The sequence below is a fragment of the Oncorhynchus gorbuscha genome, linkage group LG10 (assembly GCF_021184085.1).
Source record: "Oncorhynchus gorbuscha isolate QuinsamMale2020 ecotype Even-year linkage group LG10, OgorEven_v1.0, whole genome shotgun sequence".
Lineage (NCBI taxonomy): Eukaryota > Metazoa > Chordata > Actinopteri > Salmoniformes > Salmonidae > Oncorhynchus > Oncorhynchus gorbuscha.
This window is the reverse complement of record NC_060182.1, coordinates 34027627-34054686: the sequence shown is the minus strand read 5'-3', so window position 1 is coordinate 34054686 and position 27060 is coordinate 34027627. Positions and strand designations below refer to the sequence as shown.

At 44.9% G+C, this 27060-nt stretch overlaps 1 protein-coding gene across 1 annotated transcript; it reads right to left on the bottom strand.

Annotated features, from left to right (window-relative positions):
- Window positions 1–555: 555 nt before the first annotated feature.
- Window positions 556–25188, bottom strand: LOC124045935 (synaptophysin-like). The gene is made up of 7 exons (XM_046365761.1): window positions 25131–25188; window positions 23588–23653; window positions 4097–4221; window positions 3684–3882; window positions 3290–3481; window positions 2838–3170; window positions 556–2656 (listed from the first exon to the last, which is right to left on the bottom strand). Exons 1-6 carry the CDS (start codon window positions 25146–25148, stop codon window positions 2868–2870), a joined length of 903 nt encoding a protein of 300 aa, XP_046221717.1. The 5' UTR covers window positions 25149–25188; the 3' UTR covers window positions 556–2656; window positions 2838–2867.
- Window positions 25189–27060: the final 1872 nt, after the last annotated feature.

Here is a 27060-nt window from a genome sequence, read left to right as displayed (position 1 = left end):
GTTTAGAGCTTGACGTAGTCACCACATACAAATACTTGGGAGTATGGCTACACGGTACACTGTCCTTCTCTCAACGCTTATCAAAGCTGCAGGCTAAAGTTAAATCTAGACTTGGTTTCCTCTATCGTAATCGCACCTCTTTCACCCCAGCTGCCAAACTAAACCTGATTCAGATGACCATCCTACCCATGCTAGATTACGGAGTCATAATTTATAGATCGGCAGGTAAGGGTGCTCTCGAGAGGGTAGATGATCTTTACCATTTGGCCATCAGATTTGCCACCAATGCTCCTTATAGGACACTGCACTCTATACTCCTCTGTAAACTGGTCATCTCTGTATACCCATTGCAAAACCCACTGGTTGATGCTTATTTATGAAACCCTCTTAGGCCTCACTCTCTCCTTTCTGAGATATCTACTGCAGCCCTCAAGAATTTGTTATTTAACTGACTTGCCTAGTTAAATAAAGGTTCAACAAAAATGAATAAAAAATCAACATAGCACAGCATAAACAATACATATGATCGCGAAGATTAGAGACATAGACAAGGCATTTTTAACCTTCAACAGAATAGTTTCAAGTTTATTTGATTTTGTTTCACATGGATTCCATAGAATAAGAATACAATGGATATATTGTCATAGTCTTGATCATAAATACTAATAAGAATACATCATACACAATAAACACAGCACTATCCAAAGGCGTAAAGAGTATCACAAGACATCATTCACCACTAACAACAGAGTATATGTATTTCATTGAGCATATTTATAAGAACTACAGAGAGAGAGAGAGAAAAAAGAGAGAGCGAGGGAAAGAGAGAGAGAACACAGAGGAAGAGATAGAAAGTCAGGTGTTTCTACACCGCCTGATAAAGAATAAAATGATACAAAAAAAGGAATCCATCCAAAACTGCATAACGGAATAATATGAATGAAAAACAATATCAGTTTCCATTGTGATGATAACTGTGGAAGCAAAATCTATCGCTCAATACGCACCTGTCCTGTTATCATTTGGCAATACAGTTTTTCTTCTATCCAAACAGAGGATTGGCAGTACAGCGGGTAGGCCAACCTGATTATTGTAGCACATTTACTTTCTGTGTGATTTGTGTGAAATATATCGGAGCTGCTCTGTGCTGTCACCTTATGATGAGCCAAACGTACATCATATTACTTAATATGCTCTAACACTTATATGCCACTTGCCTTTCCCCCTTCACTTTTGTTCCAGGCTGCTTTTAGTCCAAGAGTCAGACATGCAAAAGCTCCTTTGTTTTGAGAGTAAAAGGGTGTTGTGGGGGATGCAGGATTTATGTTTTTACATGGAAATAAGATACTGTTCAGAACACCTCAGTTGGCTATATTAATATGTTAAAAGTACCATCATTATTTCCTATGGCTTGTGTATGGTCTTGAAAACGGCGCAAATTGTGCCATACTGATTTTTTTTCTGTGTAAATATTTGCATGCTTTATGATCAGACGAGCATTATAAATGGTGATTAAACATGATGACGAACTCTGTCTGATGACTCATCCCTAGACTATATTAAAACAGGAATGGGTTCTGGACCAAATTTTTCAGATGCCGATTTCTAAACTACATTACAATCCAAATAAAAAAAGTGATGCACCTCAACATCAGTTGTCTTCCCTGATTCACAACCTCACTTCATCTCCAAATAAGAGTGCTGATAGAACACTACGTACAGCAGTTTTTAGGAACAGCATAATATTAGCAAAATACCAAGTGCTACCGTGCTAACTACTTTTTCATTATCCTAGATGCATTTCTTACTTTTTACAGCTTTTAAGAGATTCTCTGGAACAAACATAGCCAAATCATTGCTTGAGAAATATTTTGATGGAAAAATATAAAACGGCAATGAACACAAGTTGTAATGAATGTAACCTATGTTAAACACATAAATCACTGCTAACACCTCTCCACTGCTGTCACAGTCACAAACTCAGTAATGTTGAACAAATAAAAAAGCGCAATGAGAAAATAGAAAAGAGGTAACTCTATTCTGAAAATGAATCAACAAAAACATCAAAATGAGAAAGAAAAACGAATATTGGGAAATAAAATAAACACACAACATAAATATTAGAGCACGATGAGGGTAGAACTATGTGACCTAAACAGAACTGAAATAAATACAATTGAATAACTCTGCGCTCTACATTTGTTGTATAACAACTAATATGGAGTGCACAATTTTTCAACTGTGTACATATATTTATATATTAATATGTTGATATTTACACAGCACAGACAAATACATTCTTAAATACTACTACCATTATTGTCCATTTAAGTGTTATTCCCTTATAAGATTGATCTTTGTAGTTTTTTGTATATTGTATTCAAGTTTTTCCTCATATGACCAAATGGAAAACCCCCTGTTGTCTTCTACAGTTAAATACATCAACAGAAGAAACAGCATGTTACTGTAAGGACCCATTTCCCGCTCACCAAAATAACCCAAACGGACACGGTGTTGTTAAATTCCCCTCCCAAGACCCCACCGTCTTCCATCCCTCCCTCCTCTTGTCAACTCACAGATGCACAAACAGACAAACAGAGGAGTGGGGAATTGTGGATGGTGGTCAGGCACCACACTCCCAAATCACAGGGTGGCCCTAGAGAGAGAGAGAGAGAGAGAGAGAGAGAGAGAGAGAGAGAGAGAGAGAGAGTACAACTAATTTATACATAAAGCCACATAGTCTGTATTCCCTTTGGAAGAGTAACATTAATACAGTATTTCTCAGTCGATTACTTCGGTATTCTCAGTGTTGCTCCAACATATGTACTGACACTCACCAGCTTCCAGATGCTGTAGGGTGGACCAGCTCACATCTGATTGGCAAAGGAGGTGGGCTGCTGTTCGTATCCCCCCTGCTGATAGTCTCCGCCTCCCTCGGTGTAGCCACCCTGGCCATAGTCAGGCTGGTAACCTCCCTGGGTGCCGGCATAGGCGTCCCCCTGTTGTGCGTAGCCCTCTTGCCCATAGCCTTCCTGGCCAAAGGACTCTGGAGCAGGCGCCTTCTCCTGGGAAGGTGCATATGTGCCTCCGAAGGCTGCCATCCAGCCGGTCTCTTTGAACACGAACCACAGGTTTCCTCCCCACAGGATCAGGTTCAGGAAGCCAAACGCCTGGGGGATGAATTGAAAAAAAGAAGAAGAAGAAGTCAATATGTAGTAGTACAGTTTTTTTCTGTCATATCCTCAGCAGTCAGCACTTTTACTAAATACACCAATCCTGAAAAACGTACCACAGATGTGTTGAGACCAGAGACGACAGGGTCGTGGACTTCACGGCAGCGGTTCTCCGGTTCGTCGCATGCCTCGATCAGTAAGAGGACCTTGTCTGGGTCGGTGGCTGCCTTCACATCCGACAAACCTTTAGCCCAGGCAGAAGAAGCGACCAGCCAGAAGAAGGTGAACACAGACGTCACAACGAAGTCCTGAGGAGCATCAAGTTATAAATCATGAGACACATGCATCATCATCAATCTCAAATCCTCAACAGAAATGTAATCAATCTCATCATCGTCATCATCATTAACATCATTATCATTACTAGAATATGAATAATAGTAGCAGAGGTAGTGGAATATGGTTTGGAAGATGCCTACTAGATACAATAAGATCGAAAGACAAACTCACAATCTGGGCTCCCTTGCAGCCTTCACGGTATTTCTCCAGAATGAAAACGTACACAGAAAGGGCTGCCATGGAGTAGAGGAAGGAGAAGACACCGACGGTGACAAAGAACTCAGCTGAGGAGGAGTAGTCTCCGATCAGGAACAGACGCTCAGGGCTTTCCCCCTTACAGGTTGGGGCATCGAAGTACACCTGATGTAGCCTGGCAAGGACAAGGGACAGAGAAAGACAGAGAAGATGGGAATCAGAGAGAGAGAGAGAGAGAGGAAGAGAGACGTCAAATTGGGTTAATATAGTTTAATATAGATTAATATTCCATCCATGACGTTTGCAGCCCAGTGGTACTGTAAAAATGACAGACAAACCATATTTGTGCGGGTTCAGGGGGCTACGTGTGACTGATTAGGCTTACTGACCTGAATGGATACTCAAACTCCACCTCAATGCTCAGGTCACTCTCTGACCGGTTTTTACACTCCACACTCATCTTGAACATGCCAGAGTAGCTGCCGCATGTCGAGAAAGCAAAGATGGCAAAGATCTGAAAGATACAGAGGGGGGAAGAGAAGATGAGAAGAGTTAGAGACAGGACGTCGAAGTTAAAGGAAAGTGAAAGAGAAGGGGCTGAACAATTTAGTGGTGAGATCAAAGGAATGGGGGAAAAATAGGGTTGTAAGGATGAGACGTGGGGAGAAGCAAAATACATCTAATAAATGAGAAATGTGGGGAGAAGCAAAATGCTTCTATTAAATAAGAAATGTGGGGAGAAGCAAAATGCTTCTATTAAATTGCACTTATACTGGAATGAGTCTTTGGAGATTGTGCTCTGTCTAGGAATTAGCATAATCCTAGTTTGGTCTGAAATAGGTGTTGATGAAAGGAAAGTCCATGCAGTATAATGGCAACCCCCGCTAAAGGTCTACTGTTACTGAAGAAGCTGACACTGTGGTTTCACCACCTGCTGTGTCTTCTGCACTCCAATGTTCCACCAATCACAGCAGGCTGTTGACAAAGGCACCCAGAGTGCAAATCAATGTGGCTATATCGCCAGGTTACAGAGCTACACTTGTTGCCATGGTTACCCCGACACCTAAAGTTGTGCACTTGAGGTATAATTTTTTTTTACAAGAAATGTAAAATAACATGTTTGGTTGATATGGATGTCCTATCTGTTGTACCAAATAAGTTATGATCTACTCTTGGCATCAGGCTACATTACTACAGTAGTAGAGTACTTTAAACCCAGCGCTTGTGCACGTGAACGCTTATCTACTCTCTTACACACACATGAGCGTGCACATAGACACACTCTCACACATAGGAGATTAGAAAGCCAGCTATTTTTACCACACCCTCCCTTCCCTGCAGGCCAGATCCGATTGGATGGAAAATCCGACTATTAATCTGACGGAGGTGCTCCTCCATCTGTCGCTAAAGGACGCTGCACAGGGCTACTGTACACACACAGTCACACACAGTCATGGACGCATGTGTGAGCAGCTGCAAAAATACACACACACGGACAAGTGCACCTATCTGTATACCAATCTGCTCTCCTACTCTGGAATACATTGCTGTAAATACTCAGAATATATTTCAACATGGCTTCGTCGAGCCTTCAAATACACACAGATTCATCCACTCTTCTCTATTGATGAAAAACGGTACAGATGGTATGCCTAACTTATTTCCTAGTCTCATTTTTATCTACAGCACTAACACAGTCACACCTCCTCCACTTCCTCTCCTTATCAACAGGTTTTAATAATGATTGTAGAGGAGTGTGAGGGGAGAGGATGATACTTTTAGTTAGAAGAACAGGCAGATATAGCACCAGGCTACTTAGCTCTCCCACATCCTTCAACATAGTTACTCTAAATTCACAACGTTTGCCAAATGATCCTCTTGTAAGATTGTAGTCTAGCATACACAGTAACATAGATGGTCATCATTTTCCTTGATCTGCAACAAACAAGAACTTCAAGGCCTGGTTAATTAAGATGCTTTGTCTGTTCACACTGATTTGCTGGTTGCAACAAGCATTGCAACAAGCATCTGCTAACCATGTGTATGTGACCAATAAAATGTGATTTGATTTGAATTTAAACAAATGAGAGTCCCACTAACCACAAAGCAGATGGGATGGAAGAATGCTGTGTTAGCTGTGGAATGCTGTGGTAGCCATGCTGGTTAAGTGTGCCGTGAATTCTAAATAAATCACCAACAGTATCACCAGCAAAGCACCCCCACACCATCACACCTCCTCCTCCATGCTTCACGGTGGGAACCACACATGTGGAGATAATCCATTCACCTACTCGGTGTCTCACAAAGACACGGCTGTTGGAACCCAAAATCTCACATTTGGACTCATCAGACCAAAGGACAGATTTTCACCAGTCTAATGACCATTGCTAATGTTATTTTGGTCTCTTCTTTTTATTGGTGTCCTTAAGTAGTGGTTTCTTTGTAGCAATTAGACCATGAAGGCCTGATTCACACAGTCCCTTCCGAAAAGTTGATATTGAGATGTGTCTGTTACTCTGTGAAGCATTTATTTGAGGCTGCAACTTCTGAGGCTGGTAACTTTGTGTAACTTAAAAAAATGTTTGGGGGGGGGGGTTTATTGGACTATTTTCTACATTGTAGAATAATAGTGAATACATCAAAACTATGAAATAACATATATAGAATCATGTAGTAACCAAAAAAGTGTTAAACAAATCAAAATATATTTATATCTGAGATTCTTCAAAGTAGACACCCTTTATCTTGATGACAGCTTTGCACACTCTTGGCATTCTCTCAACCAACTTCATGGGGTCATCAAGCTCAAGACCCTGGGCCTCGACCCCGCCCTGTGCAACTGGGTACTGGACTTCCTGACGGGCCGCCCCCAGGTGGTGAGGGTAGGTAACAACATCTCCACCCCGCTGATCCTCAACACTGGGGCCCCACAAGGGTGCATTCTGAGCCCTCTCCTGTACTCCCTGTTCACCCATGACTGCGTGGCCATGCACGCTTCCAACTCAATCATCAAGTTTACGTATGACACTACAGTGGTAGGCTTGATTACCAACAACAACGAGACGGCCTACAGGGAGGAGGTGAGGGCCCTTGGAGTGTGGTGTCAGGAAAATAACCTCAACGTCAACAAAACAAAGGAGATGATTGTGGACTTCAGGAAACAGCAGAGGGAGCACCCCCCTATCCACATCGATGGGACAGTAGTGGAGAGGATAGTAAGTTTTAAGTTCCTCAGCGTACACATCACGGACAAACTGAATTGGTCCACCCACACAGACAGCATCGTGAAGAAGGCGCAGCAGCGCCTCTTCAACCTCAGGAGGCTGAAGAAATTTAGCTTGTCACCAAAGGCACTCACAAACTTCTACAGATGCACAATCGAGAGCATCCTGTCAGGCTGTATCACCGCCTGGTACGGCACCTGCTCCCCCCACAACCGTAAGGCCCTCCAGAGGGTAGTGAGGTCTGCACAACGCAACACTGGGGGCAAACTACCTGCCCTCCAGGACACCAACACCACCCGATGTCACAGGAAAGCCATAAAGATCATCAAGGACAACAACCACCCGAGCCACTGCCTGTTCACCCCGCTATCATCCAGAAGGCGAGGTCAGTACAGGTGCATCAAAGCAGGGACCGAGAGACTGAAAAACAGCTTCTATCTCAAGGCCATCAGACTGTTAAACAGCCACCACTAACACTGAGTGGCTTCTGCTGCCAACAGACTGACTCAACTCCAGCCACTTTAATAATGGGAATTGATGGAAATTGATGTAAAATATATCACTAGCCACTTTAAACAATGCTACTTAATATAATGTTTAAATTCCCTACATTACTCATCTCATAAGTATATACTGTACTCTATATCATATACTGCATCTTTATGTAATACATGTATCACTAGCCACTTTAAACTATGCCACTTTGTTTACATACCCTACATTACTCATCTCATATGTATATACGGTACTCGATACCATCTACTGCATCTTGCAGATGCCGTTCTGTACCATCACTCATTCATATATCTTTATGTACATATTTTTATCCCTTTACACTTGTAAAGGTAGTAGTTTTGGAATTGTTAGGTTAGATTACTCGTTGGTTATTACTGCATTGTCGGAACTAGAAGCACAAGCATTTCGCTACACTCGCATTAACATCTGCTAACCATGTGTATGTGACAAATAAATTTGATTTGATTTGATTTGGGGTAGTCACCTGGAATACATTTAAATTAACAGGTGTGCCTTGTTAAAAGTCCAGTTGTGGAATTTCTTTCCTTCTCAATGTGTTTGAGCCAATCAGTTGTGTTGTGACAAGGTAGGGGTGGTATACAGTAGATAGCCCTATTTGGTAAAAGACCAAGTCCATATTATGGCAAGAACAGCTCAAATAAGCAAAGAGAAATGACAGTCTATCATTACTTTAAGACATGAAGGTCAGTCAATCCGGAAAATTTCACAACTTTCTTCATGTACAGTCGCAGAAACGATCAAGCGTTATGATTAAACTGGCTCTCGTGAGGACCACCACAGGAAAGGAAGACCCAGAGTTACCTCTGCTGCAGAGGGTTAGTTCATTAGAGTTACCAGCCTCAGAATTTGCAGCCCCAAATAAATGTTTCACAGAGTTCAAGTAACAGACATCTCAACATCAATTGTTCAGAGGAGATTGTGTGAATCAGGCCTTCATGGTCAAATTGCTGCAAAGAAACCACTACTGAAGTACACCAATAAGAAGGAGAGACTTGATTGGGCTAAGAAACATGAGCAATGGACATTAGACCGGTGGAAATCTGTCCTTTGGTCTGATGAGTCCAAATTTGAGATTTTGGGTTCCAACCGCAAGTGTCTTTGTGAGACGCAGAGTACGTGCGCATCCGCTACAAGACCATGGTGCTTGCCTACGGAGCTGTGAGGGGAACGGCACCTCAGTACCTCCAGGCTCTGATCAGGCCCTACACCCAAACAAGGGCACTGCGTTCATCCACCTCTGGCCTGCTCGCCTCCCTACCACTGAGGAAGTACAGCTCCCGCTCAGCCCAGTCAAAACTGTTCGCTGCTCTGGCCCCCCAATGGTGGAACAAACTCCCTCACGACGCCAGGACAGCGGAGTCAATCACCACCTTCCGGAGACACCTGAAACCCCACCTCTTTAAGGAATACCTAGGATAGGATAAGTATTCCCCCCTTTAAGATTTAGATGCACTATTGTAAAGTGACTGTTCCACTGGATGTCATAAGGTGAATGCACCAATTTGTAAGTCGCTCTGGATAAGAGCGTCTGCTAAATGACTTAAATGTAAATGTTAAATGTAAATGATCTTCGCATGTGTGATTCCCACCATGAAGCATGGAGGAGGAGGTGTGATGGTGTGAGAGTGCTTTGTTGGGGACACTGTCTGTGATTTATTTAGAATTCAAGGCACAGTATGACTACCACAGCATTCTGCGGCGATACGCCATCCCATCTGGTTTGCACTTCATGGGACTATCATTTGTTTTTCATCAGGACAATGACCTAACACACCTACAGGCTGTGTAAGCGCTATTTGACCAAAAAGGAGCATGTTGGGGTGCTGCATCAGTTGACCTGGCCTCCACAACCACCCAACCTCAACTCAATTGAGATGGTTTGGGATGAGTTGGACCACAGAGTGAAGAAAAAGCAGGCAACAAGTACTCAGCATATGTGGGAACTCCTTCAAGACTTTTGGAAAAGCATTCCAGGTGAAGCTGGTTGAGAGAATGTCAAGAGTGTGCAAAGCTGTCATCAATGCAAAGGGTGGCTACTTTGAAGAATCTAAAACCTAAAATAAAATCTCAAATATTTTGATTTGTTTAACACTTTTTTGTTTTGGTTACTAAATGATTCCATATGATATTTCAAAGTTTTGATGTCTTCACTAGTATTCCACAATGTATAAAATAGTGAAAAAAAAAAAAAACTTGAAATGAAACATGGTGAAGCCCCAAAATTGCCCTCGCTAGAAGCATGTGTTTCAGACATAAGGAAGTGGATGGCTGCAAACTTTCTACTTTTAAACTCGGACAAAACAGAGATGCTTGTTCTAGGTCCCAAGAAACAAAGAGATCTTCTGTTGAATCTGACAATTAATCTTAATGGTTGTACAGTCGTCTGAAATAAAACTGTGAAGGATCTCCGCGTTACTCTGGACCCTGATCTCTCTTTTGAAGAACATATCAAGACCATTTAAAATAAAGGACAGCTTTTTTCCATCTACGTAACATTGCAAAAATCAGAAACTTTCTGTCCAAAAAGGATGCAGAAAAATTAATCCATGCTTTTGTCACTTCTAGGTTAGGCTACTCCAATGCTCTACTTTCCGGCTACCCGCATAAAGCACTAAATAAACTTCAGTTAGTGCTAAATACGGCTGCTAGAATCCTGACTAGAACCAAAACATTTGAACATATTACTCCAGTGCTAGCCTCTCTACACTGGCTTCCTGTCAAAGCAAGGGCTGATTTCAAGGTTTTATTGCTAACCTACAAAGCATTACATGGGCTTGTTCCTACCTATCTCTCTGATTTGGTCCTGCCGTACATACCTACACGTACGCTACGGTCACAAGACGCAGGCCTCCTAATTGTCCCTAGAATTTCTAAGCAAACAGCTGGAGGCAGGGCTTTCTCCTATAGAGCTCCATTTTTATGGAACGGTCTGCCTACCCATGTCAGAGACGCAAACTCGGTCTCAACCTTGAAGTCTTTACTGAAGACTCATCTCTTCAGTGGGTCATATGATTGAGTGTAGTCTGGCCCAGGAGTGGGAAGGTGAATGGAAAGGCTCTGGAGCAACGAACCGCCCTTGCTGTCTATGCCTGGCCGGTTCCCCTCTTTCCACGGGGATTCTCTGTCTCTAACCCTATTACAGGGGCTGAGTCACTGGCTTACTGGGGCTCTCTCATGCCGTCCCTGGAGGGGGTGCATCACCTGAGTGGGTTGATTCACTGATGTGGTCGTCCTGTCTGGGTTGGCGCCCCCCATTGGGTTGTGCCATGGCGGAGATCTTTATGGGCTATACTCAGCCTTGTCTCAGGATGGTAAGTTGGTGGTTGAAGATATCCCTCTAGTGGTGTGGGAGCTGTGCTTTGCAAAGTGGGTGGGGTTATATCCTTCCTGTTTGGCCCTGTCCGGGGGTGTCCTTGGATGGGGCCACAGTGTCTCCTGACCCCTCCTGTCTCAGCCTCCAGTATTTATGCTGCAGTAGTTTATGTGTCGGGGGGCTAGGGTCAGTTTGTTATATCTGGAGTACTTCTCCTGTCCTATTCGGTGTCCTGTGTGAATCTAAGTGTGCGTTCTCTAATTCTCTCCATCTCTCTTTCTTTCTCTCTCTCGGAGGACCTGAGCCCTAGGACCATGCCCCAGGACTACCTGACATGATGACTCCTTGCTGTCCCCAGTCCACCTGGCCGTGCTGCTGCTCCAGTTCCAACTGACCTGAGCCCTAGGACCATGCCCCAGGACTACCTGACATGATGACTCCTTGCTGTCCCCAGTCCACCTGACCGTCCTGCTGCTCCAGTTTCAACTGTTCTGCCTTATTATTATTATTCGACCATGCTGGTCATTTATGAACATTTGAACATCTTGGCCATGTTCTGTTATAATCTCCACCCGGCACAGCCAGAAGAGGACTGGCCACCCCACATAGCATGGTTCCTCTCTAGGTTTCTTCCTAGGTTTTGGCCTTTCTAGGGAGTTTTTCCTAGCCACTTTGCTTCTACACCTGCATTGCTTGCTGTTTGGGGTTTTAGGCTGGGTTTCTGTACAGCACTTTGAGATATCAGCTGATGTACGAAGGGCTATATAAATACATTTGATTTGATTTGATTTGAATGCGTAGGTGTGTCCAAACTGACTGGTACTGTCACACCCTGATCTGTTTCACCTGTCCTTGTGCTTGTCTCCACCCCTCCAGGTGTCGCTCATCACCCCCAGTGTATTTATCCCTGTGTTTTCTGTCTCTCTGTGCCAGTTAGTCTTGTTTGCCAAGTCAACCAGCGTTTATCTCCTAGCTCCTATTTTTCACAGTCTCTGTTTTTCCTAGACCTCTTGGTTTTGACCATGGCCTGTCCTGACAGAGAACCCGCCTGCCTGACCATTCTTCCTGCCCTGACAGAGAACCTACCTAACGCCCTGTACTGTTTGGACTCTGACCTGGTTAATGAACTGTCGCCTGTACCCGACCTGCCTTCTGCCTACCTCTTATGTTATAATAAATATTGGAGCTCAACCATCTGCCTCCTGTGTCTGCATATGGGTCTCGCCTTGTGCCCTTATAGGTACTGTATATATGGGGGATTGGAAGTTATGCAGACAATTATATTGATGGAAGCCACAATCTATCTATCTGCAATATTAAATCTGACAATATTAAAGCTGATAATATCCCACTATGCCCTCCGACAAACCATCAAACAGGCAAAGCGTCAATACAAGACTAAGATCGAATCGTACTACACCGGCTCTGACGCTTGTCGGATGTGGCAGGGCTTGCAAACAATTACAGACTACAAAGTGAAGCGCAGCAGAGAGCTGCCCAGTGACACAAGCATATCAGATGAGCAAAACTTCTTCTATGCTTGCTTTGAGGAAAATAACACTGAAACATGCATGAGAGCACCAGCAGTTCCGGAAGACTGTGTGATCACACTGTCCGCAGCCGATGTGAGTAAGACCTTTAAACATGTCAACATTCACAAGGTCGCAGGGCCAGATGGATTACCAGGACGTGTACAGCGAGCATGCGCTGACCAACTGGCAAGTGTCTTCACTGACATTTTCAAACTCTCCCTCTCCAAGTCTGTAATACCAACATGTTTCAAGCAGACCACCATAGTCAATAGTAATCTACCTAAATGACTACCGACCCATAGAACTCACGTCTGTAGCCATGAAGTGCTTTGAAAGGCTGGTCATGGCTCACATCAACACCATTATCCCAGAAACTCTAGACCCACTCCAATTTGCTTTACCACCCTAACAGATCCACAGATGATGCAATCTCTATTGCACTCCACACTACCCTTTCTCACCTGGACAAAAGGAACACCGATGTGAGAATGCTATTCTGTCATGTTTGTCATTTATTATCATGTCTTGTCCCTGTGCTCCCCATGCTATTCGTTTCCCTCTGCTGGTCTTATTTGGTTCTTTCCCTCCTTCTATCCCTCTCTCTCCCCCTCCCTCTCTCACTCTCTCGCTCTCTCTTCTCTCTATCGTTCCGTTCCTGCTCCCAGCTGTTCCTATTCCCCTAATCATCATTTAGTCTTCCCACACCTGTTCCCGATCCTTTCCCCTGATTAGAGTCCCTATTTATTCCTTTGTGATCCGTTCCTGTCCCGTCGGTTCCTTGTTTTGTATTCACCATGCTGTGATTGCGTTTCGCCCTGTCCTGTCGTGTTTTTTGCCTTCATCAGATGCTGCGTGTGAGCAGGTGGCTCTATCAACTACGGCCTGCGCCTACCCGGCGACCTGCAGTCTGTGGCCGCTTCTCTAGTTATTCCCCTCTACAGACTAGAGGATTTTTGTTATTCCCTGTTTTGGATTTAAATAAACTCTGTTTCTGTTAAGTCGCTTTTGGGTCCTCTTTCACCTGCATGACAGAAGGAACCGACCAAGGAATGGACCCAGCGACTTCAGACGCTCGTTACACTGCCGTCGAGATCCAAGGAGCCATGCTCGGCAGACACGAGCAGGAATTGTCTGCTGCTCGCCATGCCGTGGAGAACCTGGCTGCTCAGGTTTCCGACCTCTCTGGACAGTTCCAGAGTCTACGTCTCGTGCCACCTGTTACTTCCTGGCCTGCCGAGCCTCCAGAACCTAGGGTTAATAACCCACCTTGCTACTCCGGGCAGCCCACTGAGTGCCGCTCCTTTCTCACGCAGTGTGAGATTGTGTTCTCTCTCCAACCCAACACATACTCTAGAGAGAGAGCTCGGGTTGCTTACGTCATTTCACTCCTTACTGGCCGGGCTCGAGAATGGGGCACAGCTATCTGGGAGGCAAGGGCTGATTGCTCTAACAAATTCCAGAACTTTAAAGAGGAGATGATTCGGGTTTTTGACCGTTCAGTTTTTGGTGGGGAGGCTTCTAGGGCCCTGGCTTCCTTATGCCAAGGTGAACGGTCCATAACGGATTATTCCATTGAGTTTCGCACTCTTGCTGCCTCTAGTGAGTGGAACGAGCCGGCGCTGCTCGCTCGTTTTCTGGAGGGACTCCACGCAGTGGTTAAGGATGAGATTCTCTCCCGGGAGGTTCCTTCAGATGTGGACTCTTTGATTGCTCTCGCCATCCGCATAGAACGACGGGTAGATCTTCGTCACCGGGCTCGTGGAAGAGAGCTCGCATCAACGGTGTTTCCTGCTCCGCATCGCAACCATCTCCCTCCTCTGGCTTTGAGACTGAGCCCATGCAGCTGGGAGGGATTCGCATCTCGAATAAGGAGAGGGAACGGAGGATCACCAACCGCCTGTGCCTCTACTGCGGAGTTGCTGGACATTTTGTTAATTCATGTCCAGTAAAAGCCAGAGCTCATCTGTAAGCGGAGGGCTACAGGTGAGCGCAACTACTCAAGTCTCTCCATCAAGGTCCTGTACTACTTTGTCGGTCCACCTACGCTGGACCGGTTCGGGTGCTACATGTAGTGCCTTGATAGACTCTGGGGCTGAGGGTTGTTTCATGGACGAAGCATGGGTTCGGAAACATGACATTCCTTTCAGAGAGTTAGATAAGCCTACGCCCATGTTCGCCTTAGATGGTAGTCATCTTCCCAGTATCAGATTTGAGACACTACCTTTAACCCTCACAGTATCTGGTAACCACAGTGAGACTATTTCTTTTTTGATTTTCCGTTCACCGTTTACACCTGTTGTTTTGGGTCATCCCTGGCTAGTATGTCATAATCCTTCTATTAATTGGTCTAGTAATTCTATCCTATCCTGGAACGTTTCTTGTCATGTGAAGTGTTTAATGTCTGCCATCCCTCCCGTTTCTTCTGTCCCTACTTCTCAGGAGGAACCTGGCGATTTGACAGGAGTGCCGGAGGAATATCATGATCTGCGCACGGTCTTCAGTCGGTCCCGAGCCAACTCCCTTCCTCCTCACCGGTCGTATGATTGTAGTATTGATCTCCTTCCGGGGACCACTCCTCCTCGAGGTAGACTATACTCTCTGTCGGCTCCCGAACGTAAGGCTCTCTAGGATTATTTGTCTGTGTCTCTTGACGCCGGTACCATAGTGCCTTCTTCTTCTCCGGCCGGGGCGGGGTTCTTTTTGTTAAGAAGAAGGACGGTACTCTGCGCCCCTGCGTGGATTATCGAGGGCTGAATGACATAACGGTTAAGAATCGTTATCCGCTTCCCCTTATGTCATCAGCCTTCGAGATTCTGCAGGGAGCCAGGTGCTTTACTAAGTTGGACCTTCGTAACGCTTACCATCTCGTGCGCATCAGAGAGGGGGACGAGTGGAAAACGGCGTTTAACACTCCGTTAGGGCATTTTGAGTACCGGGTTCTGCCGTTCGGTCTCGCCAATGCGCCAGCTGTTTTTCAGGCATTAGTTAATGATGTTCTGAGAGACATGCTGAACATTTTTGTTTTTGTCTATCTTGACGATATCCTGATTTTTTCTCCGTCACTCGAGATTCATGTTCAGCACGTTCGACGTGTTCTACAGCGCCTTTTAGAGAATTGTCTCTACGTAAAGGCTGAGAAGTGCTCTTTTCATGTCTCCTCCGTTACTTTTCTCGGTTCCGTTATTTCCGCTGAAGGCATTCAGATGGATTCCGCTAAGGTCCAAGCTGTCAGTGATTGGCCCGTTCCAAGGTCACGTGTCGAGTTGCAGCGCTTTTTAGGTTTCGCTAATTTCTATCTGCGTTTCATTCGTAATTTCGGTCAAGTTGCTGCCCCTCTCACAGCTCTTACTTCTGTCAAGACGTGTTTTAAGTGGTCCGGTTCCGCCCAGGGAGCTTTTGATCTTCTAAAGGAACGTTTTACGTCCGCTCCTATCCTCGTTACTCCTGACGTCACTAGACAATTCATTGTCGAGGTTGACGCTTCAGAGGTAGGCGTGGGAGCCATTCTATCCCAGCGCTTCCAGTCTGACGATAAGGTTCATCCTTGCGCTTATTTTTCTCATCGCCTGTCGCCATCTGAGCGCAACTATGATGTGGGTAACCGTGAACTGCTCGCCATCCGCTTAGCCCTAGGCGAATGGCGACAGTGGTTGGAGGGGGCGACCGTTCCTTTTGTCGTTTGGACAGACCATAAGAACCTTGAGTACATCCGTTCTGCCAAACGACTTAATGCCCGTCAAGCTCGTTGGGCGTTGTTTTTCGCTCGTTTCGAGTTTGTGATTTCTTACCGTCCGGGTAGCAAGAACACCAAGCCTGATGCCTTATCCCGTCTGTTTAGTTCTTCTGTGGCTTCTACTGATCCCGAGGGGATTCTTCCTTATGGGCGTGTTGTCGGGTTAACAGTCTGGGGAATTGAAAGACAGGTTAAGCAAGCACTCACGCACACTGCGTCGCCGCGCGCTTGTCCTAGTAACCTCCTTTTCGTTCCTGTTTCCACTCGTCTGGCTGTTCTTCAGTGGGCTCACTCTGCCAAGTTAGCTGGTCATCCCGGTGTTCGAGGCACTCTTGCGTCTATTCGCCAGCGCTTTTGGTGGCCGACTCAGGAGCGTGACACGCGCCGTTTCGTGGCTGCTTGTTCGGACTGCGCGCAGACTAAGTCGGGTAACTCTCCTCCTGCCGGTCGTCTCAGACCGCTCCCCATTCCTTCTCGACCATGGTCTCACATTGCCTTAGACTTCATTACCGGTCTGCCTTTGTCTGCGGGGAAGACTGTGATTCTGACGGTTGTCGATAGGTTCTCTAAGGCGGCACATTTCATTCCCCTCGCTAAACTTCCTTCCGCTAAGGAGACGGCACAAATCATTATTGAGAATGTATTCAGAATTCATGGCCTCCCGTTAGACGCCGTTTCAGACAGAGGCCCGCAATTCACGTCACAGTTTTGGAGGGAGTTCTGTCGTTTGATTGGTGCGTCCGTCAGTCTCTCTTCCGGGTTTCATCCCCAGTCTAACGGTCAAGCAGAGAGGGCCAATCAGACGATTGGTCGCATACTACGCAGCCTTTCTTTCAGAAACCCTGCGTCTTGGGCAGAACAGCTCCCTGGGCAGAATACGCTCACAATTCGCTTCCTTCGTCTGCTACCGGGTTATCTCCGTTTCAGAGTAGTCTGGGTTACCAGCCTCCTCTGTTCTCATCCCAGCTTGCCGAGTCCAGCGTTCCCTCCGCTCAAGCGTTTGTCCAACGTTGTGAGCGCACCTGGAGGAGGGTGAGGTCTGCACTTTGCCGTTACAGGGCACAGACGGTGAGAGCCGCCAATAAACGCAGGATTAAGAGTCCAAGGTATTGTTGCGGCCAGAGAGTGTGGCTTTCCACTCGCAACCTTCCTCTTACGACAGCTTCTCGTAAGTTGACTCCGCGGTTCATTGGTCCGTTCCGTGTCTCCCAGGTCGTCAATCCTGTCGCTGTGCGACTGCTTCTTCCGCGACATCTTCGTCGCGTCCATCCTGTCTTCCATGTCTCCTGTGTTAAGCCCTTTCTTCGCACCCCCGTTCGTCTTCCCTCCCCCCCCCGTCCTTGTCGAGAGCGCACCTATTTACAAGGTACATAAGATCATGGACATGCGTTCTCGGGACGGGGTCACCAATACCTAGTGGATTGGGAGGGTTACGGTCCTGAGGAGAGGAGTTGGGTTCCGTCTCGGGACGTGCTGGACCGTTCACTCATCGATGATTTCCTCCGTTGCCGCCAGGATTCCTCCTCGAGTGCGCCAGGAGGCGCTCGGTGAGTGGGGGGTACTGTCATGTTTGTCATTTATTATCATGTCTTGTCCCTGTGCTCCCCATGCTATTCGTTTCCCTCTGCTGGTCTTATTTGGTTCTTTCCCTCCTTCTATCCCTCTCTCTCCCCTCCCTCTCTCACTCTCTCGCTCTCTCTTCTCTCTATCGTTCCGTTCCTGCTCCCAGCTGTTCCTATTCCCCTAATCATCATTTAGTCTTCCCACACCTGTTCCCGATCCTTTCCCCTGATTAGAGTCCCTATTTATTCCTTTGTGATCCGTTCCTGTCCCGTCGGTTCCTTGTTTTGTATTCACCATGCTGTGATTGCGTTTCGCCCTGTCCTGTCGTGTTTTTTGCCTTCATCAGATGCTGCGTGTGAGCAGGTGGCTCTATCAACTACGGCCTGCGCCTACCCGGCTTTACCTGCAGTCTGTGGCCGCTTCTCTAGTTATTCCCCTCTACAGACTAGAGGATTTTTGTTATTCCCTGTTTTGGATTTAAATAAACTCTGTTTCTGTTAAGTCGCTTTTGGGTCCTCTTTCACCTGCATGACATATTCATTGACTACAGCTCAGCATTCAACACCACAGTGCCCTCGAAGCTCATTAATAAACTAAGGACCCTAGGACGGAACACCTCCCTCTGCAACTGGATCCTGGACTTCCTAACGGGCCGCCACCAGGTGGTAAGGGTAGGTAACAATACATCCACCACGCTGATCCCCAACACAGGGTCCCCTCAAGGGTGCGTGCTCAGTCCCCTCCTGTACTCCCTGTTCACTTATGACTGCACTGCCAGACACGACTTCAACACCATCATTAAGTTTGCTAATGACACAACAGTGGTAGGCTTGATCACCGACAACGTCGGGACTGCCTACATGGAGGAGGTGAGAGAGCTGGCTGTGTGCTACCAGGACAACCTCTCCCTCAACATGATCAAGACAAAGGAGATGATTGTGGACTACAGGAAAAAGATGACCGAGTACCCCCCCCCCCCCTCCCCCATTCTCACCCATGGGGCTCTAGAGGAGCAGGTTGAGAGCTTCAAGTTCCTTGGTGTCCACATCACCAACAAACTAACATGGTCCAAGCACACCAAGACAGTTGTGAAGAGGGCACAACAAAACCTATTCTTCCTCGGGAGACTGAAAAGATTTGGCATGGGGTCCTCAGATCCTCAAAAAGGTTCTTCAGCTGCACCATCGAGAGCAGCTGACTGGTTGCATCATCAGTGCCTGGTATGGCAACTGGTCGGCCTCCGACTGCAAGGCACTACAGAGGGTAGTGGGTACGGCCCAGTACATCACTGGGGCAAAGCTTCCTGCCATATAGGACCTCTATACCAGCCCGTGTCAGAGGAAGGCCCTAAACATTTTCAAAGACTCCGGCATCCTAGTTATAGACTGTTCTCTCTGCTACAACACTGCAAGCAGTACCAGAGCGCCAAGTCTTGGTCCAAGAGACTTCTAAACAGCTTCTACCCCCAAGCTATAAGACTCCTGAACATCTAATCAAATGGCTGCCCAGACTATTTGCATTGCCCCCCTTTACACTACTACTCTGTTGCTACTCTCTGTTGTTACCGTCTATGCATAGTCACTTTAATAACTCTACCTACATGTACATCTTACCTCAGTTACCTCGACTAACCGGTGCCCCCGCACATTGACTCTGTCCCGGTACCCCCCCTGTATATAGTCTCGCTATTGTTATTTTACTGCTGCTATTTAATTACCTGTTACTTCCATTTCTTAATCTTATTTGTATTTTTTTTATTTTTTTTATTTAAACTGCATTGTTGGTTAAGGACTTGTAAGTAAGTATTTCACTGTAAGATATACAGATCTACACCTGTTGTATTCGGCGCATGTGACTAAGAAAATTTGATTTGATTTACCCCCCCCCCCCCCAAAAAAAAACCACACGAGTACACACACTCTGAGTTAGAATCAGCACCGTTTATAAATACCTGCTCATCAGATTTTATAGCTGAGTCAGACAAGACTGAAACCACAGATATTCCTAAATAAACGAGGGTAAATGGATAACTGAAGTTAATATATTGATTGATACATGAGTATACATGGACATTGTAGGACCACAAGTCTAGCCATCAACATGTAAGTACTGGTTGTATGCTCTCAAGCTTATTTCTGCTGCCGAGTTTGGCAGGAACCCAAAGTGTGATGGAACTAACAGCTTCAACCAATCACACCTCCTCTAAGCAAGGGGCAGTGGAGTGGGCAGAGAGCCCAGGCAATAAGTCTGCAAAGCTTTAACATATAAACTCATCACACTATACACTCCTACAATCAGCAGATTTGATGAGCAACACCTGTAACCACTTAGAGAATACTCAAATCAAATCACATTATATTTCTCACATGCGCCTAATATAACAGGTGTCGACCTTATCGTGAAATGCTTACTTACAAGCCCTTAACGAACAGTGCAGAGTGAGAAAATATTTGCTTAATTAACCCGTTTAAAAAAAAAATAACACAATAAAATAACAATAACGAAGCTATATACGGGGGGTACCAATACTGAGTCAATGTGCGAGGATTCAGGTTAGTCAAAGTAATTGAGGTAATATGTACATATAGGTAGGGGTAAAGTGACTATGCATAGATAATAAACAGTGAGTAGCAGCAGCGCAAAAAAGGGGGGTCAATGCAAATAGTCCAGGTAGACATTTGATGAACTGTTCCTCTGTACTGGCTAGAGTGTTACACATCTGAGGGATACATTATTATCAATTCAATGGATAGCTCAATTGAAGTCCAGCTCTGTCAATGTATTGACCACACAGTATGAAAACTGGTCTTACAGTACAATGATGCACTGAATGGATCACTAAAGCAAATCTGTAAATTAAGCAGTAAACTGTAAATCCCAGGCTAAGACACAATAACCCTCTTTCACAAACATAACCTGGGGCAGTGGTTAACCACTCTCTATACAGCTTTAAGTTTGTTTGGGGAGATTTCAATGTGTCTCCCATCATCCATCAAAACTAGGCTTCGTCAGCACACAGCTCCCAAGAGAGAGTACAACAGCAATGAGTCATACACACGCACACACACTAATGCACACATACACGTATACTCTCTCCCATAGACACACACTCGCTGTCTCCATCTCTCTCTCTCTCTCTCTCACACACACACACACACACACACACACACACACACACACACACACACACACACACACACACACACACACACACACACACACACACACACACACACACACACACACACACACACACACACACACACACACACACACACACACACATACACGCACACACATAGCTGATTACAAGCATAAGCGTGTTTCATCATTGATTCATTCTCAAAGAAACACAAAACAGGGTTGAGGATCCTAAAGCACAAACATATATTTTCCGCACTACACATCTAGGTTATCGTGACAGAGAAGAATCTAGGCTATAGTGACAGTCCATTTATCTCGCTGTAGTACAGAGGGCAACACCCTAGGACTTCTGCTTTCAGAAGATTAATAATTCAAACCAATAACACCCATGTGACCTTCAAATCCACCACACATGCAGAAAATCAGGAACAGCAAGGTGTGTGTGTACTGTACAGGTACTGTATTGCCATATGAATGAACTGACATGACGCATGATTATAGGCAGGCTAATCTGTAGTGGATAGACTACGTAACATATATAGTATGATAAGGTCACAGTAGTTCCGGTGCTTTGGTTTTCCTTCACTGGTTAGTTGGACGTGTCAGGATTTGGTGACAGTGGTGCTGAAAGTGGTGACGGGATTTCAAGCAATGATTCCAAGCAATGATTTGAACCAGAATGGTGGGGGGTTGGGGGGTTGGTTGGCCGAGAATTTCTGTTTAGGAGGTTGTGGAGACCCTGCTAGTTTCGTTAGTATATTTTCCTAAACATCTACCCCCAGAATATAATCAAGCATCTGATGCAATTACGCAAGGTTTTAGTTCCGGGTTTCCGAGATTTTTGCTAGACCTATCTTAAATGAATGTAATGCAACCGTGGAGCTACATGTGACTTGTAAATGGGTAGAATGCTCTGGTCCGCCTGTGTGCTGCTGTATCCATGGAGGTTAGTTAACCATGTGACCCAGAGAAGCAGCGATGTGATGTTCAAGCACTAGCAGTCCCCCGGGGAAGGACTACAGACAAAGTCATTCTGTCAGATTTGTCCTCTCAGTCTCTGCTGCCCTGTGTTATTCTGTCCTGCTGTGAATTAGAGTAGAACATTGTTTGGGTATCTTCTGATGATAACCTGATGTTGCTTTGTGTATGTAGGTCTATGTGTCTTCTCATATATTCATCCTATTCTTTCAATCAACCAATTGTCGTGGCGTTCTACCAAAGTGAGTCAAAATGGAACATGGAAGGAAGCGACGTTATTACTTTTACCTTCCTCAATGAGGGCATACATGGATTTGTTCTGTTTAGCGACAGTGTGTGTGAGTAAGTGGTGAGTAATAGCTGTGTATCGTCAGCGTGTGAGTGTGTTTGTGTGTGTGCGTGTATCTCTTTGAGTTAGCATGTGTGTGCTAGTTCTTATGCTGTAATTACAAATAGTTGAGAAAGAAGCGGTGCTAGAGAGGTGTAAAGTGCTAGAGAGGTGTTCCTAATTACAAATTGAATACATGGTGCACAGTACATTCATATTTTGTCCAAATTATTACAGTAATTCCTGCTTTACATCATTATTCTCAGTGAGATTCAATGAGACTCTTCTTTGTAGAATTGAGATAGCCTATCATCATAGAAGAATAGATCTAGCCCTTGGCACAAAACATTTTGGCAGAGGGGTCACACTGTGCCTCCAGTGTTACTGAATAAAGAAAAAAAAGAGAACATCAAGAATTGATGTGCATGCCAAGTACATTTTGTGATATTGGCCTGTGGAATGCTTTATCACAGATTCATCATGAATTGTCCATCAAAGATTGTCATGCTGCAGCACAATACAACGGATGGTCGAGGTGCATAATATAGAGCATTGTAGTGATTTTGTAACATGAAGAATTATAAAGGTAAACAGACTTGTAAAGGTAAGCAAATAGCACTTACAGCGGAGATTCAGATTCAGCACCATGGAGAGCGGTCAATTAAAACCTGCGATTTGACATTTCAGAACCCCTGACAGTGGACAGTGCCTGTTTCAGGCGATGCTGCAGCAACGTCAATGGCCACTACTCCCCAGGTTTAAGTTAGGTGTAGGCCTATATTTAATCTTTATGTGCCACTTCCAAAACATGAAATTGTATTTAAAAATAAAAGGTAACACTATATGATTAGACCTAGGAGTGAGCAACTACACAGCTCGTAAAGAAGCAACTATAGTAACTACACCTAAATGCATGAAATATGGTCACCAGATAGATTACAGGTCAAAAGGTTAAGGTGCTGTGAGAACCATATGGTGGATCAGATAGGTCTACACAACAAACTCCACAGGGGAGGAGACAGAAACAGTGGGCTGGATGATTTGAACAGAGATTTGTAACAGTTACCATGATCGAATTACAGTAACATGGTATAACTGAAACGACATCGAGCTTTCAAGAGACCTGCTTGCCAGTGGTGACCGAGTAGCAGCAGGGAGTGGGAGGATGGGCAGTGTCATCCGCCTCGCGCTGCCTGTGTGTCGTCACGAGCACAAAGCTTCACGTAGCTTTTTCTGACCTCTGCGTGACAGAAGGACACGTTCTGACACGGTACAGAGACACAGCATCACTATAACAGGGCCTACCTATAGCATAATATATTAGCCTATCATTTATATATTTTAAGTGTATTGGTTGAAACCATCACAGTGAGATTTTATGCATGCAATAGTCCTACGTAATACTCTCCGTAGACTTCCATACCCACGCATGCACGCAGAAAGGATACGTGCGCGCACTTTGACGTCTCACACGCTCACTCCCATCATAAACCAAATAATGAAACATTGTATGAAAACGGTAACTTACCCATTGTAGGATTTTCATGAATCCCAAAGGCTGTTTGATTACGGTGAACTGCCCGGTGGCCACCAACTATCAACACAGAAATCAACATTTTCTTCAGAATTTGTCGAAAAGCTTAGATTCTTTACAAATTAAAACACTCGAATGAGTACTCACAATCATAAGCCGTGCGCACAATCTAGCATCAGGACACATAGGTTATCTGACAGACTCGAATGATCGATTGGATGCTTGTAGTGTGTATGCCTACATGAATTGTCAGCATATATGTTGTTAACCCAGAGTTTGGACTTGTCAATTATTTTCAATGTATTTTTCGGGAGCGGTGATACGATAATCTTTCTCATGCTGTCATTTGTTCGCATGGTCATCACAAAAGGCTAGTACACTACAGTAATTGTATTGTTTTACTTGGGGCGCGACAGGCCGGGTGACAAAGCACACATCGTTTAGGGGAGACGAGGGAGGGGGAAGGAGAGACAGAGCGAGAGAGGGAGGAAGAGCGATAGACTGCCAGTATTAGAATTAGACAAAGCTGCTTATCACACACGTTTCTCTGTTCCCCAACGCTTGACTGACAAGCACTCTACTAGGAATTGAGACAGAACTAAAAGCTCAAGTCACCGGGGTGGGCCCTTAGTTTTTGCTATAATTTGTAAACCCTTGCCATGTGCGGGTGAATGCGCCCCATCAGTCGCAAATGAAAGCGGTGTGTCCGTCTGTGAGCGCCATGCCGAAGCCATAGCCTATCGACTCACCTCGCCATATTTTACTTTTAACCCCCGGTCGGTCTGCCGCCCCTAATAAATTGATGGGCCTATTATAAACCTTGCTACATTTAGAGACGCATCAGGTCTTATATTGCGGTATTTACAAAATAGGATCAATCGCTTGATTTTCAGTCTCCTTTCCACCCTATGACATAGGCTCCCCTGCACACAACACATAGGCTTAATAGATAGACTACGAGACAAATAACCCCCTCACAACACATTCAGTCAACGATTCTATTAGTTAAATAGCAGTGGCTGTGTGCAGTGCAGAGCAATTACCTCTGCACGTCCTACTACCAATAGCTGTCAGCTCAAATAATAACCTGGATGTGTTGAGCCTATTTGTCTGCGTGTTTTGAAATGCTGTTAAAAAATAATAATAATTGTGCAGAGTATCTTGTTTAATTCTTTGGACTTTTGGACCATGGTCTATTTATGAGCCAGCCGCTCCACTGCACCAGTCCATTGCTGGTGCAAAATTGGCTAAACCACATGCAATCTATCACGCCTCTATTGCGGTGTTTTGCGGTCAGTGCTCGGCAATTCGTTCACATAAGACGACCACTAGAAGCACTGCATTTCAGACTAACGGTCCGCGGCTTTACAATCACAGCGCGCCCTCCTCCTGTTATGATGATGGTCTATTGTTTCCCCCCAAACTGCTACAGTGTCAAAGTGCGCATTCTGCAGGAGTGCCAAACGATGGCTCATCAGATATTTAAATGAAATGAAAACAATGTTTGATATTGCTGATTTTCATCCCAGAGCCCTACCTGGTTCACAACATCCATCTTGGCCGCCTGCTTGTCGATAAGAGGATCAGAGGGGTGGGGGGAGGGAGGCGTTACATCCTGAACAGCCCACGGGGGGACGAGGGTAAAGAGATGGGAATAGCTGTAATACGTCACAAACTCGTCGGGGACATCTGGAGCGTAAAGACGTCAGAGAAGTCATTGGACATAGAGTAATGACGAGCTCGACAGCCTGGCCAATCATATGGCTGCATTATCCTAGGGGACTACAGAGATTGCCACAGTGTTAACAGAGAGACTACACTAATGTGTGCATGCTTGCGTCTTTTACTACGTTGGTTAGGAGGTGGGCACTGGGCAGGTGTAACATTTCAACATTATATTGTAGAATAAAATCGAGCCGCACTGCCAACAAGTCTACGCTTCAGGGCTTCAGTTTAGACGCTCATACATACATCCGTAAACCATTTCACACTGTTTGATACTATTAAGCCTACTACCATTGTGTTTTATTGTCACATTACACCAACATGACAGGCAACGGATCTAAAAGTGCCTAATACATCTATGGAGTTATATTCTATCTGCTTTAAAACATAGTATTTTGTATCACCTTTCCGGCTGCTCATTATGTGAGAAATCAAACAAGATCTCCAGTAGCCTAGTTTAAGCAGCGGGCGCTGACCATGACCAGGCTTGCAAGTCCTTATTTATCTTCCTTTCTGAAAAAAACAATAACACCTGAAAATCACCCACTAAGCCAAGTGTTGCCATGGTAATTAAAGAGGAGTTTCTAAATGTAGAATGGAGTGGGAACGAGGAAACACAGATGCTCTCCATCTGCCAGTGCACTAATGAGTCATTATGGAATTCATGTGTTTCTTTTGTGTGTCCGTTTTGTTCCTTAAGATCACACTCTATAGTTGTTTAGATATATACAGTGCTTACCAGATTACAAATAACTACATGCTTACCAGTTATTTAACACAAGTCCTGTCTCCACTATCTTTAATGACGGAATTCCAGTGTCACTAAATGATCTGCATTACAACTTTGAGAAAAAGACATGACACTTTATTGATTGTACACACAGAAATACCTGACGTTTCAAAGTATTAGCAGTCACAATAAAACAAAACTAACCATTGTTATTATTACGTTTACAAGCTGCTTTCCTCTTGACCGCATATGTACATAAATCCAAAGTCAGAGTTTCTCACAGTGGAAGACTACGGTGACTGTCATGAGAATCTTCTGTGGCATTTCTGTTGACGTAATCATACATGACATGGTTCAAATGTCTAATGCTAACGCTAGGCTAATGCTTCACTGGGCCACTGACACGACACACACAAACCCTGTTTCATGATCTGTAGTTGCAACTGGAGCTCACTTGCACAACAGACAAGGTGTTTGTTTATTTATTAGATTTATGCCTCTGCTTTTAATATATTTCTATGGTCTTAGCAGGGGGATTGTATGATTTTGGGTTACATAAAGGGACAGCAAATCAAGCTCAGTACAAAATGGAAATACAAGGCAGAAAGTGCCGCTTTTGACATAGCGATAAATACTTCATGGTAGAATAAGAATTGTAATCCGTTTGGAAGGCTATAGTACTGTGCACTCTTACATTGGAAATAACTTTTCAAGCGTATTGTGGCCAAACCTCAATAGTTGCTCTATGTATATGCTGTCAAATGTAGTATGGTTATTTCAGGCTCTTGTTCAAGACACACTGATGCTTTCAACAAAGCCAAATTACCTGAGAAGATCTGGAAGAGAAAATTACCCTGATCAAAGAGACATTGACAGTTTGCTAAGATCAACAGCTTGCCTCGCCATCCTTACCCCCTATGTTGATGTAGACAAAGAGGTAAGGCTCTATCTCCTTGCCCTCCAACTCTCCCACCCTCCCTCCCTCTCCCTCCCACTCCCCTCCCTTCCTCTC